At 37.9% G+C, this 15,096-nt stretch overlaps 1 protein-coding gene across 3 annotated transcripts in view; it reads left to right on the forward strand.

The window, feature by feature from the left end:
* Window positions 1-14,330, forward strand: part of ABCD2 (ATP binding cassette subfamily D member 2) — a 49,392-nt gene extending 35,062 nt beyond the window's left edge. For all 3 annotated transcript variants that reach the window (XM_084750840.1, XM_084750839.1, XM_084750838.1), the window contains exons 8-10: window positions 4,293-4,377; window positions 7,780-7,905; window positions 10,822-14,330. In XM_084750840.1, coding sequence (XP_084606966.1) covers window positions 4,293-4,377; window positions 7,780-7,905; window positions 10,822-11,041 — 431 coding nt within the window. In that variant the 3' untranslated portion in view covers window positions 11,042-14,330. The remainder of the gene's footprint in view (window positions 1-4,292; window positions 4,378-7,779; window positions 7,906-10,821) is intronic.
* Window positions 14,331-15,096: the final 766 nt, after the last annotated feature.

Consider the following 15,096-nt stretch of genomic DNA (forward strand, 5'->3'; position numbering starts at 1 on the left):
TCTCCCTTAGAGGGTCAATTAGGAAAACAATAGCAACGGTGGGGTTCCCAGGTAGGCTTCCTGAATTCCAAGCCCAGGAAGGCTCCAAACAGTCTCTCACAAGGTATTCATGGTGTGCCTCAAGGGTAAAGCCCGCCAAGACTGCTTCCGCCTGTGACAAAGCTTAATCTTTCCCACAGGTAAAGTCTATGATGAACTACTGGCTTGCCAAACTCTCTCAGCTTATATTAAATGTAATTTTTTAAAGTGATTCTCACAGAACTTGTTTATTTTCAGTTCCAAGATATTTCTAATATATGTATGTGTTATATATATGTGTGTGTATGTATATATATATATATATATATATACAAGAGATTATATAACAGAAACTTCTTAGTTGTAGGTTTCTTTAGAATAATATATATATGAAAGAGTGGGAATACACATACATAAGAGTTTTCAATCCAATTATTTCTTAATAATTATGCTTTCAAATAGTGTGGTAAGTCATATAATTTAATGGCCCCGAAAAAGCAAGCCAGAACCTTAGGTTGAGTTGCACATGCACGGATTTCATACTCTGATTCCCAGCATAATTACATTATTTTGAAGGAAAAAAAAAAAAAAGAACCAAATTCTAGAGCTGGAGAGATGACTCAGTGGTTAAGGACGCCACCATCTGCTCTTTCATAGGTCCTGAGTTCAATTCTTAGTGAGCCCTATGGTGGCTCAAAATCATCTGGATAGGCATCTGATGCCCTCTTCTGGTATGCAGGTGTACATGCAGATAGAGCACTCATATACAATAAATAAATAAATCTTAAAAAAAAAAAAAAAAAGAATCAAATCCTAATTAGCATTACTCTCTGTGTCCTCAATGGTAAAACGGGGATACATTTTTTTCAAAGTTTCTGTGAATATTAACTGAAACTCTTACTGCCGTGGCACATACATAACAAGCAATGAATCATGACCTGATCCTTATGATAAACTAATAAAGCAGGCAAGAAAGATATGACTATATTTCTATTTATGATGCAGATTTTCCTTTAGTGTCATGTGGTCCATCCCTTCCCAATTTCACAGCACTTCAGCAGCACGAATTCTACACATATGGGCAAACTGATTAAGTTTAGAATCTTGTGGTCCAAAGAGAAATTTAAAATGAACATGAAACATTGTATTGTTTTAGAAGTTATGACATTCGAGAATTATTTTCAAAGATCCTCCAAACCTAGAGTTTTACACTTCCTCGCCTTGGGCACGTAAATTTTGTTTGTTCTTTTTCCTCTAAATAAAAAAGAAGAGTCTCTGGAACTTAGTAATATAACAGGAACAGTTATGGTTTGCTGAGTGCTTACTGCAGAGAATGTACCATGTTTGAATAATTACACATCTTTCTGTTCAATGTTCATGAAAGTCCATTGATGATGCAGTACTGTCTCCACTGTACAGATTAAATTCATGGTGCTTGGTTCACAGTTATTGCCATAACAGCTGATAGAACAGAACTAAAACATAGATTTAACTTTGAAAGATGGAGTGCACAGTTGGCACGCCTGTGTCTGATGTACTTTATGTCTCCCAGCCTTTTAGAAATAGGAACTATAATACAATTTCACATAAGTATACCTTTCCTAAGAAACTAGTTTTTCTTAATCCTTAAAAATGAAGCATCTAAGCAATACAGGGAAATACTTCCACTTACTAATGTATGGTTTCAGTAGGATGAAGCCTGTTGGAATTATTTAGATCAGGCGATTCTTTGCTGAAAAAAAGAATGGAGGTTAAAAACTACATTCCATTCCCATATCCAGGTCCCCAAATAGAAAAGAGTAGAATGGGTACAAACAGACACAACTGAGAAGTTTAGACATCTCCAGGAAGCAAGGACATGATTTTCTTGTTAGCTGTCTTGGTCTCAGTAAATGAGCATTAGGAGTCACATCTGTTGCCAAGGATGCTGATGGAACCCTCGGGATTTAGTAGAACAAAGGGTGCAGTTAATTAAAATATGTAAAAGTTAACTTTTCCTTTGGCTGAAAAACACTTTCCTCATGTCAGGGAACAAACTGCTTCATAGTGCTGTGATCTAAATCCATTCCTCAGCTCATCACTTGCATTTCCTAAATGTTATAAAATCAGGTCATGGAAACCTATTATTTCAACATTTTTTTCTCAGAAACATGCTGGCATTTTGAGGTTTTTTTTTTCCCCCTTTGCAATACAGTCTTATGAGGATCTAATTTTAAACAATTTCCAGCAGATTGCACAAGAAAAGAACAGAGGTCCTTCTAAAGAGGACAGCTTGATGTTGTCAATGGGAATAATGCTAAAGCCTTTCACTTTAGGTACTACTAGACTGGTTATTTGTTAAAGATTCATTTCTAATTTTGCAGATGTGTGTTGTGAGGTAAGGACACATGAGTACAGGTACCTGGGGAGTCCAGAAGGGAGTGTTGGATCCTTGGGCTGACATTACAGGTGGTTATAAGCCACTTGACATGGGTGCTGTCAATCAAACTGAGCTCCTCTGCAAGAGCAGTGCAAGCTCTTAGCCACAAGATCATCTCTCCAGTCCTGGCGTTATGTTTTCTTCTCCCTTATCTCTTTCTCCTCCCCTTACTCCTCCCTGCATTATTTTAAACATACTGCTTTTATTGTGTTTCCTTTTTAAATTTTGGGACAGGGAACATTTTCACATTATGCAGATTTGAAACGTAATTTAAGATGTATCCTTAAAATAGCCTTTCCGTCCTTGTTCTCTCTAATTTTCATCTCCCTACTTTGTTTAGTTTCTTATTTATAACTTCAGGCTTTTTTTTTTTTTTTTGAGACAGAGTATTACAGGGTAGCCCAGTCTGGCCCCCAACTCGTGATCACCCTGCCCTTGGCTCTGTCCCAGGATTAGTCATGTTTCACTGTGCCTGATTAATTTTACACTTTCTAAAACATGCATTAAGCTTTACAATAATTCCTAAAGAAGGAAAACAGTAACATAAAGATGAATTCTGGTTTAACAACATACATTATTCTGTTGAAGGTTCTGACCTTTTGCACACTAAAAATCAAAATCATAGTCTTTCTTTTAATTAGTAAAAGAATTAAGTAATTGATCTCATAATTTGTTTCTTCAGGCACCCATGGTAATAAAACAATAAAGATTTGCTTCTTTCTGTAACCTAAAGCGAAATTTACTTAAATTTTTAAAATGTATTTATACACTTTTTATCCTGATTGCAGCCCCCCTCCTTTAAGTCCCCCCAATTTTAACAATAATGGAAGGCACCTGAGGGAGAACAGTGAGTGCATGGGGCATGGCCCTTCTCCAGGGGAGAGTTAAACCCTGAATTCTGAAGACATGGAAATGTTGCCTGGAATATTTGTCAAGCTTGAGCAGTTCGTTTTCTTCTCTGAAAGTTGGAGTCTCAAAAGTAGAAATGTGGTTTCATTCTTAAGTAATCTTCTCTAGTTAATAATGTAAGATAGTCATTGAAAAATCAAATATTACAGAAGTCTTAACTTGGAAAATGAAACTCATAATTCCTCTCCATTGTGTGTCTGGGACATGTCTTCACATTTTGTGCAGAAATGTGGCCATAATATATGTCATTCTGCAACTTGGGTTGACTTAAAATTTTCGGGCATTATTTTCATATTAGGATATTTATATGTATGTATATGTATGTATGCTTGCCTGATAAATTAATATTAAGCAACTATTAATTAAGGTGTTTTAAGAGACAGGCTGCATAAACTGTGAAAGCATTAAATAAACCTAAATATAGACCCCAGCTCTGACAGATAACTATACACTCAGAAGTGTCTATCACTCCATGAGTTTTGAATTACCCACTTGTAAAATGCAAATAAAAGGAACTATCTTCTAAGCTGTGGAATAGTGAAAAGACTTGCTTAAAACACCAGGCGTGTGGGATCTGTTTACCTCAGCTCCTCCCACACTGTTCTTGGGCTTGGCAACTGTCCTATGCAAATTATTAGATCTTTTCTCCCACTGCCCTAAAAAAATCAGCATATGGACGTCAACCCTTTGAACAGACTAACAAATGGATTTTATCAAGCGTCACTGTTTCTAATTCTTTCAAGATGTCTATTGGTGTAAGGAGTTACTACTCTTAAAGGAATGTCATATTTAAAGTAAAATATGCATAGATTCATCCATGTGCTCTACAAAATACAAAACCCTTCTGATTTTTCAATCAAAATGGGCCAGGAATCACTTGTCCAGAATAGAAGTGGTAACAAATCAATAAAGTATCCATAAAGTGTATGTTTTTTATTTATTTTAGGATGGGATGCTGTTATGGACTGGAAAGATGTTCTATCAGGAGGGGAAAAACAGAGAATGGGCATGGCACGGATGTTCTATCATAAGTAAGTATGCTACACTCAGGAAACTGTTATCCATTTTGGGCATAACAAGAAAGTACTCAGCAGGATTCAGTTAGGCTAAATAACACCTGACTGGGAGACTGGATTGATGGCTCAACGGGTAAAGGTGCCTTCTACCAATGTCAACTGGAATTGGCTCCCCCTAGATTAGCTCTTCTCAACCTTCCTAATGCTGTGACCCTTTAATACAGTTTCTCATGTTGTGGTGACCCCACAACCATAAAATTATTTTGTTACTACTTCATAACTGTAATTTTGCTTCTATTGTGAATTGTAATGTAAATATCTAATATGCAGCATATTTAATATGTGGCCCCACATTATTCAATTGGATCAAGCCATCAGTACCTTTTTAGTCTAGTGGGTGTCCTTCTTCAGCTGTCAGGAGATACAACCAGTGAAAAAAAGGATGTGCTCACACACATCTTAGTAAACTCAGAAAAACTGAGATGCAAGAGATAACTTGTTTCCATAAAGTTTTTCTCTGTGACATCAGCTTCATGGACTTTAAGAATTCTAAGCCAAAGATGTAAGAGGAAATCCAGGCATCATTCCTACTAGTGCCTTCTGTTTGTCCCACTCTTCTCTGAGATGAGAGGTTTGGTTTTTATATAATAATGTAATTATACTAGAAATAATTATTGAGAGTTACTTAATGTCTTTTTCTCTTGTTGTCTAATACCCTTTTTACACTTATTTATTCAACACAAGATCAGTTTTGCACGTTAACCCAAGATCTTGCCACATAGTCAAGGATGGTCTCAGATTTCTCTCTTCCTGCCTGAGCCTCCTGAGAGCTGAGATTGCAGTTGCGTCACACCACATCCAGCTAAAGGATGCGTTTTGTTGTCCGGTCTGAATTCGATTTTAATCTTTAAAAGTTTGTTTTCTCTCCCTCCTGCCTCAGCCTAATTTTTATTATTACATTTTTACATACCTATCATCTATCTATCTATCTATCTATCTATCTATCTATCTATCTATCCATGTATTTATCAATTATCTATTTAACTATCATATATCTGTCCATTTATCTATTAGTTACCTATCTATTATCTATTTATCGATCCCTCCATCTATCTATCCATCCACCTATCTATCTTTTCAGTGTGTATGTGTGTATGTATGTCTCATCTGTGTATCACAGGACTATTTGCAGGAAATAAGCTCTGTCCTTCCACCTTGTGGGTTCTGGGATCAAACTCCTGCTATCTGGCTTGACAGCAGAGAGCTTCGTTACCAGCTGAGCCATTTTTCTTTCTTTTCTACTTTTGTCATTTAGAATGCTCCATATTTCAGTTTGGTATGCTTCTTGTAATGTTGTTCTAACTTCCACTTTTCTTAAAAGCAGGAAGTTAAAGAAAAAATGGCTGGTTAGATTTAGGTCCAAGTTTTTATGAGATTATGGCACATATCATTTATAATTAAGAAAATGCACCATAGTTACATATTTATTTGGAAAACACAGATAAATAAAAAGAATTAGAAACCTTCTATCTGATTAGCTGTCAAGACATTTTTAATATTTTAAATAAATTTCTTCCCGGCTTAAGTCATGCAGTTGGCTGTAATCTTAATTGTTTTCATGTGTTTCATAATTTGTAATTTATGTCCCTTCTCTAGTTCCGTATGCTATCGTATGCCCCTCTTTGTTGTTGTATGATACTTAGCCAGGGTTTACTATCATTATTACAATAATGATATGCTAAGTATATAATTCAGTCAGTTTTTATAAGTGTAGCTACATTATGTAACATTATGTTCATCTCAACCAGTATCTCGACTAAAACAGAGAATGTCTCTATTACCCTGGAAATGGCTCTGAACCCTTTTTGTGGCCATGGTCTACATATGCCCATTTCTGCTCTTACTGGCTTATCACCTTTGCAATCTCGTGTAAATGAAATCATACACTGTGCAGTTTTGTGTATATCTGTGATTTTTAGTGACAAAAAAGGGTTGTCTTAATAATGTAGTATTTATAATAAATTCACATTATTAGCCTGATAATAGAGAGTCCTTTTTAAAAAATGAACTGAATTTAACAAACTTTGGATTTTTCATGTTGTGCTTTGAAACACTGCTCTCTCTAGTGAGACTCAAGGGCAGACTGTAGTTTGACATTTATGCCCAGCTGTTAGCCTATCTTCGTACACTGGCTTGGGTTTCATCCATAAATACTCAGTAACATGATCAGCAACACAGCCTGTGGAGTGTGACTGTGGACTGCAAAGGCGACTAGTCTTCCGTGTTTTTGTATTAATGAGATAAGCCTTTCAATAAGAACAAGGGACATCAATAAAGGATTTTAACCCAACATTTCAAGTATCTGTAATTTGGGATAATTGGTATTTGTGATTGTAAATGGACTGGGTATAACATTATAATGAATGAAAATCAAACCAACTTTGTGGGATCAAGGAAGGCAAGCAAATAGTTAAAAGACAGCACTTCTCCCAATGAATCAAATAATTTAGAAAATTAAACACAGCAAAGGAAAAGTATAATATTATAGAACTGCTTTTTCTGTCTTCACAAAGAAGGTTGTGACAATGAGATTTTAACACATACTGAGCCTTGATAGGAAAGATCTGAGCTGGTGACAACAGAGAACACTGGTCAGAAATTATACTAAGCATTACAATAAAATATGCTTATGAGAGCCTTGTAATTTTATTGTTTAAAGAATGACTAGGGAAATCCAAACAGTAATTAATATAGAGAGAAGCCATACTTGATATGTAATAGCCAACCCCCCAGTACTACTCCACTGGTTTCTTGGGGAAGATGCAATGATCGTCAAGCAGTCTCACAGTCCTATGGGGCATTAGGAATACCTTTAGCTCCTGTATCTCGCTCCCTTCACCACCATCTGCAGAATAGGTAACAGCATCCTGTTAATAAACAAGCACGCATTAGAAAATAACTTAGAATGCTGAGGAATTATTTGTGATAGGCAAGAGGTTTCTACTGATTTGATGGTGGAGGCCATGAATTGAAAGAGAGCAGGTGGGGCATATGGTTGGGCTTGAAAGGGGGAAAGAGAAGGGGAAATGATGTAACCTTGAAAAAAAATAAAATAAACAAATAGAAATAAAATCATAGTGAAAACTACCTTAAAAACTTTAAAACTCACTTTCAAAACTAAATTGAAAACATCAAGTGACCGTGTTTATTTTGACTTTAGTCTCGTTAACTGAGCTAGGTTGGGTTGCTGGCCAAGCAGAGAAAAAAGAACAGCTGCGTTTTGCTTTATCGCTTACCACTGTGAACAATGTCACATTCTCCTTAGTGCCTCCAAAGTTGACAGAATACAACTATAGTCCAAAGAAAGACACAGTTCTAGAGCCAATTCACTCATCTATTTGTAATTTTTTTTTTCAGACCAAAGTACGCATTGCTGGATGAATGTACCAGTGCCGTGAGCATTGATGTTGAAGGAAAGATATTTCAGGCTGCTATAGGGGCTGGAATTTCCTTGCTGTCCATAACGCACAGGCCTTCTCTATGGTAGGTGCTTCTAGCATCCTCTTCTGGGCTGGATGCTTTGTCCAGTCTTCTGAAAGGATAACTATACTAAAGTTTTCTGTGTGGAGTATAAAGCACTTCATTTGTTTCCTATCTGTATTTCTCTGATGTGTCCCCCTAATTCTCTAGCTCCTCTGGCCTAATGTAACTTTAACGAGTTTTGTGAAAATGAACATCACCATCTCGTCATTTTGAAAACCTACAAGAGAACCTTATAGTTGATACGAAAAATAGATGGCTGTCATGATATTAGAAAGTGCCGTGAAAGATCACGGAATGATATATGCTTACACAATCATTTAATTATTTTCTTTAAAAATCTAGGGGAAAGTGTTAAAATACTATAACTTAATAGTTCCCACTAAATACCAAAATCAGAAACAATAATATACAAGCAAAAGACCTGTGAGGTTGAAAAGTAAAACACCCAGACAAAGCCTTATGAGACAAAAAAACTCCAGAAATGCCACTGAGTTTGGTTTGTGCTAGCTGTCCACTGCTGGGCGTGGGGCTTGCCCTAAAGTGTGTTTTATATCCACTGAGTTTGGTTTGTGCTGGCCGTCCACTGCTGGGCGTGGGGCTTGCCCTAAAGTGTGTTCTATATCCCCAGTAGGACTCCATTGGAGAAAAGTATTTTTTTTCTCTTTGTGAGGAGTTCTTGACTGGAGCTAGCTTCTCGGTTACGGAGGAAGACTTGTGTCCACTTTCCTTCTGGGCCCTGAAGCCTTATCTGGCTTAGACATCATATGCAGGCCCTGTGCATGCCGCTACAGTCTCTGAGCTTATTGCACATGCATCCTGTAGTATCTAGAAGGCCCTGTTTCCTCAGAGTCCTCCTCTACCTATGGCTCTTAAATGCTTCCTGCCTCCTTTTCTACAGGATTCCTTTACCTCTTGGGGGTAAGAACTTGATGGAAACATCCCAGATAGGAGTGAGTGTCCCAAAGTCTTTACTCTCTACATGTCCAACTGTGGGTCTCTGTATTTGTTCCCATCTACTGCAGAAGAAAACTTCTCTGATAATGGCTGAGCAAAACACTGATTTATGAATATAGCGGAATGTTGTTAGGAGTCGTATCTTTGCTAGCTACTTTAGCAGAACAGTGGTATTTGGTTTTGCGCTATGACCTATCTAGTCTTAGGTCTTCGAACAACCAAGCAGTGTTGAGTATGGGTTCTGTATCATGGAGTGGACCTTCAACCCAATCAGGTAGTGGTTGGTTATTCAGACAACTTTTGTACCCATACTGCACCAGAGTATCGTGCTGTCAGGTCACCATTGTACATAACAAGGCTTATAGCTGGGTTGGGTATTTACCTTTCTCCTCTGGTAATATGCAGGGTACTTTCCAGAAAAGTGAAAACTAGTCAGTAGTGATGAAGGGTCCAGGTAGGGACTGACTCGACTTCTCCATGGTTAATGACTCATGTAGGTGCTGTCTTCGGCAACAGGGCTTTACTCTCATTTCATGGAAAGCAACCAATAGACTTGGCCTGAGTTGCTTGGAGATTTCCATGGGGTCTCTTTGGACAACAACTCATTTAAAAACGTACCCCATTCCTAGTGCTGGAGGTTTCATTTGGTGACAGGTGATGTCAATGGTGGGACTTTGTCTCTGTCATTACTTGGTGATTCCGTTCAGATTCCTCGAATATATGTATATATTTTAAGCAATGTCTATAATAATAACTTCTCATGCCTCTCAAATGCCCCTTAGTTTTACCTGTCCCTCCCTGTATTCCCTGCTTTACCTCCCTGTTCCCTCCCTTCTCTATTTAATCTTCTCATTCCAGCCCTTGCATCCATCCATAACTATCTGTTCTACTTCCCCCTCCCTTGGGTGTTCCTGCCCTCCCCACCGATCCCCTACTCTCTACCTAACCTCTGTGGTTCTAAGGATTGCAGCCTGTTTCTTGAAGGCTTAAAAGCTGACGTCCACATATAAGATAGAAACTAATTGAAAAGGCTGACAATTCATACAGTTATAATTACTTGAAGTAGGAGGAAAACCTGAAGGAAGACAGAAATTTTGAGAATCATGAGCCAGTTAAGCTAAGCGACCAAGAACAGGTGGCTTATGATGGGAGCAACCCTGCCATCCATACTCCCTCCAGCCATGCCACAGATCCTCAGCTGGTGGCTCTGATCTCCCTTACGAGATGGATCGCCTTCCATATTTCAGTGTTGTACCTCATGTAGTTGAACCATGAAGGAAATGAATTTATGTGGCAATAAAACTGAAAGACTCCTGGGGGTGGACATGTACAAATAATTCTAGATTATTACCACTGAGAAAGTTGTACTTATGTAGAACGCATCCCAGAGGATGATATTACATATAAATAAGTTGCTACTTTTTTCAGTTTTTCTCTGTATGATAGATTTTTGTTTGGTTTGGTTCTGTTCTGATTTGGGATTTTTTGTTTTGTTTTGTTTTCTCTTTTTTGAGACAGGGTTTCTCTGTGTAGCCTTGGCTGTGCTGGACTCACTTTTGTAGACCAGGGTGGCCTTGAATTCACAGAGATCCACCTGCCTCTGCCTCTGCCTCCCTGATCTTTTAATATTTACTATCTTTCCTCAGTTTCCTTTCCTTACTTCCATTCTAAGAATGCTTTATTATTGATTAAGAAGATAGACTGGATTGTCGTCCTTTGTAAATTAAGTATACTCGAAATATGAAACAAATTCAGACATTAAGAATTTCTTGGAGATTAAAGACTTTGGACTTTAAAAATTATACCATTTATATGAGGTATATACCATTTATATACATCTAGAATTCAGATGTAAAATAACCACCTTTGCTAAAATTTGTCTTTAAACATTAGTTAGAAAACTCTACAGCTAAAAATGGCTTTTAATATTATGACTAATAATACTTCATTTTAATTATGCAGGAAATACCACACTCACTTATTACAATTTGATGGCGAAGGAGGTTGGCGCTTTGAACAGTTGGACACTGCTATTCGCTTAACATTGAGTGAAGAAAAACAAAAGCTAGAGTCTCAGCTAGCTGGAATTCCCAAAATGCAGCAGAGACTCAACGAACTATGTAAAATCCTGGGAGAAGACTCGGTGCTGAAAACAATCCAAAATGAAGATGAGACATCCTAATTTATTTTGACATGTTCTAAGTTAACTTCTAGGTGAAGCCTCAGAGACTCTCTCTTTACTGCATGCAGTATGTTAATCTAAGTGCAGGGAAAGCAAGCCAGAAAAAAAAGTATTTTGTATGATTTTAGCATCAAGGAAATACACAATAACTTTTCAAAAGAAAGAGAAAGGAAATGCATTAGTCAAGATTAACCATGACATCTATTACTGCCCAGTGGAAGGCTAACCTATCGGTAAAATAGGACTTCCTAGGTCTACGTGAATGCGTGTGCTCTGAGGTTCTTCATGTGGGAGAAAGCCCCAAAACAAAATAAGGGCAGCACCTGGGTTGATGTCAGAACTTAGAGTGTTGTTTCAGCCCACATACAATGGACAGTGCGACATGGGAAATCCATAATCAGCATTTCTAGTGGCCAACTAAAGTGTGTACAAAATAAAAGTTTGTAAGTAACTTAAATATGAAACGATGTATTTTAATGGCAATGGTTGAAAACAAGCATGTCTAGACAGGTATAAAGTACTGTGTTTAAACGTTGTAGACCTTAATGCAGACACAAAACATTAACTTTAATATGAATCGTATGTGTTTGTTTTAAAAAAATCTTTTATTTTAAAAAAGAGATTGCCCACACGGAAGAGGAGGATCTGAGCAATGCTTGCCCTGGCTGCTGCTTGATTCTGTAGATAGCTACTATGATTTCTATCCAGAAATACTGCTTGTTTGGTGCCCAAAGCAGCATTTTAGAAACTTGATTGCTATCCTGATTGTGGATGCTGGAACGCACAGCTATGTTCCCACATTCACTTCATTTTACTCTGTTTTTGAAGCAATCTTTTGAGGCATTTTATTTTTGCTCATTTGCTTCTGAGAAGATGGACAGTCAGATTTACTGTAGTTATGTGATTTATTTTGGAAGAGATGTAGAGGTCAAACGATGTTCTCACGACTCTCTGATTCAGTGCTTGTTATCACTTTTGCCCCTTAAGTTTAACTGAGATATAATGTCAATAAAAAATGAGATGTGCCAGGTAGGTGCCCTGAAATGGAATTGTAAGCAGAGCAGGGATTAGGGGAAAATTAAAGGATATAAATACATATAGTTGGGGTGTGGAGAAATGACACTTGCTTCCCTTGTAGGGGACCTGAGTTTCTCTAAACTGTATAGTTCCAGTTTCAGGGACTCTAACACCCCCCTGGCCTCCAAGGGCTCTGCATGTATGCATTGCTCATACATGCAGACAAAACACTCATACACATGTCATTAAAAATAAATACATCTGAATGATAGTAAAGATATTGAAAACTAGAAATGTTAATGCTACTGTCATTTAATTAGTGTTTGCAAAATTGGGTAGGAAGTGGGATGGCCATTGGTCTTTGACTTAAAATGAACCAGGGAAGTCAGTACACGGAAGCTAGGCACATATATCCACAGGGTGTTTAACTGTCTGCAGCCTCAGCACTTGGAAGGGCAGCACAGTTCACTTCTGCTGAGCTTCATACTGCTGAATACAGCAAGAAACCATCCATGTGAGTACATCATAGTGTTTGCATGCACTAGGGTACAGAAGCTGTAACTGGTGCTTTAATCTCATCCACTCTCAGGCATGACTATACATAGGGCAAACTGAGATGAACAGTTTTAGTGGCTTCGGATTTCGTTTTCGTATTTAGGCGGCATTGTGGCAGATGCTAACATGCAAGAGACTGGAAGATAGATGACCTGGAAGTCATTCCCAATGAACGCTGTAGGAAATGACAGCATTTCCACGTTTTCAGTTCCACTAAATGTAGGTACTTTGAATTACCAATGAATGTCACCAGCTTACGTGAAGCAACACAACAAAAGATCACAGTCACCTCGTTTTCGTTTCTCTGTCATTACTACTTCTTACTGAAAATGTTTAAGGAAAGCGTGGAATCAGAAACTGGCACTTCGTTTCAAAACAAAAACAAAAAACAATTCACTAATCTTTAACAACCATGTTAGCAGCTGGCCAGGTTATAGTGCTAAAGGGGAAACATTTGAAACAAGTGTTTTACATTAGCCCTGAAAGGCACAGGAGGAAAATCAGAAGTTCACATCCGACACTATAGTTTTCAGAATTTAAGATAAAAACCATATAAGGCCTGACAGCTCACAATTGTAAGCTCTGCACAGAATGCCAACACCAATACTGGATCTGTGTTAGATCTTGTTGACTGTTACTTGTTACTTGTTACTGTTACTAATGAGCTAAGCTGACATAAAGAAGCCTGGGTCCATAGTGGACAGTGACAGGATTCAATGATGTTTAAAATTCTACACTAAAACTCTAGCCATGAAACCTAAAGGTTAAAGTTTCAGGCTAAACTACCTTTTTTTTTTTTTTTTTTTTTTAAATAACTACTGATTTTCTGAATTGCTTTTTTCTGAGACCAGATATCCTCTGCCTTGGAGGACGAGTCTGATGTGAATTTGCGTTAGGTACCATCCCACTCTTTCCAGTAGTGATATTTTGACAGGCATACTTGTGAGAACTTAAACACTACTGAGACATCTTCTTCTGTGCCTAGGGTGAAGAATAATAAGGAAAAGGAAGTATAGTTTCAGTTGTCAAATGACTTTTCCCCTCAGAATAGTTGTAAATTTATGGAGCTTGATTATTTGGGTGGTTAACTCATAAGCTGCATTCCATATAAATGTGACATTCTCTTTCTGCAGCATGCTATGGTATGCCAAGCATGAGTCTGAAGCTGTGTCCACACCTATAGATGGGATAATCTCTAAAACGCTCTTGAACTACAACAAAGTTGATGATCTAACTTGAAAACAAACCCAAATTACTCTATGTTTACACAGGCATGGTTTTTCCTTTGATGGTGATTTGACTTTTGTCCCAAGCTTTTGGTGTGTCAATAAAGGTATAAACAAATGTGTTGGTTTTGATTTGAGGCACTAATTCCAAGTAAAAATGTGTATTTGTGAAAGGCGTAGCTTATCTCCATCCTTGGAATAGTTTTTTGGCTGTGTAGCCTAAAAGCTTGTCAGACGTTAGATCTGAAGCCCCGAGGGACCTATGTGCTTTAAGATGCGATGAGTGTGGTAACAGATATTAAATTCTTTGTTTAAAGAGATGCCTTTGATCTAATTACTTTGTGAGCAAAATGCCCACACACCTGGCACATCACAGTGATGCTGTCCCACACACAGTGGCTGAGAGTTTGCATGTGAACTTTAAATATTGCCACATGAAAAATTTCAGATGGATGTATGTTTTTAAAATTAAAACCACTTATCTTCTGGTATCTCCTGGTGACTTTTCTGATTACCTGATACAAAGAGGTCTCGCCATTTAATGCAAAACCTTTAGAAGTAATTGTCCTCTTATCAGCTTGAACTATATTGATGAACATGAGCAAGAAAAATGTCTTAGTGGTAAACACCAGTGTAGTGACATTTTTGAGAGTTTCTGGAATTTTGGTTTCTTTACAAACCACAGAAATATAAGAATGTGCTTTTATTTTAATCCCAGGTGTAGGGATGCGGGGCTGCTTTGGGCTGTCGACAGCAGCTGCGTATGATTTGCCTTGCGCTGTGGCAAGAAGCAAGGTTTTGCCAGCAATTGTGTGACTATAGCAGGACTTTGAGACCTGCCAGTGGTACAAGGAATGATACCAAGGCTTTTTAGTACTTAAAGCTTAGGATATTTAAATCTCTCAGCCAGCTTTTCTATCTCAACCTGAGAAACCCTTGCACTATGTCCCACTACATGGCCAACTGTAGCTCTCTGCTCCCGTTCGCATCAGTTTGTTGACTTCCATGTCTTGCTGGCAAATCTCTGGCCTTTGCTTTCTTTTCTCAGAGATCCTCTCTCTCCCAGAAGTTCCGCCCTCCACTTCCTGTCACGATTTTGGGCCTTAGCTTTTTACTATAGTCAGTATGGAAGTTAGGAAAGACGAATGTTTACAAACTATATGCTCTATGTTGAACCATAGAAATAACAACCCGGCTAGTAGGTTACCACTTAAGCTCTCTGCAAGCAATAATCAAATATACAGACACGCCTTCACA

The sequence above is a fragment of the Acomys minous genome, assembly GCF_964271855.1.
Source record: "Acomys minous genome assembly, chromosome: 12".
Classification (NCBI taxonomy): domain Eukaryota; kingdom Metazoa; phylum Chordata; class Mammalia; order Rodentia; family Muridae; genus Acomys; species Acomys minous.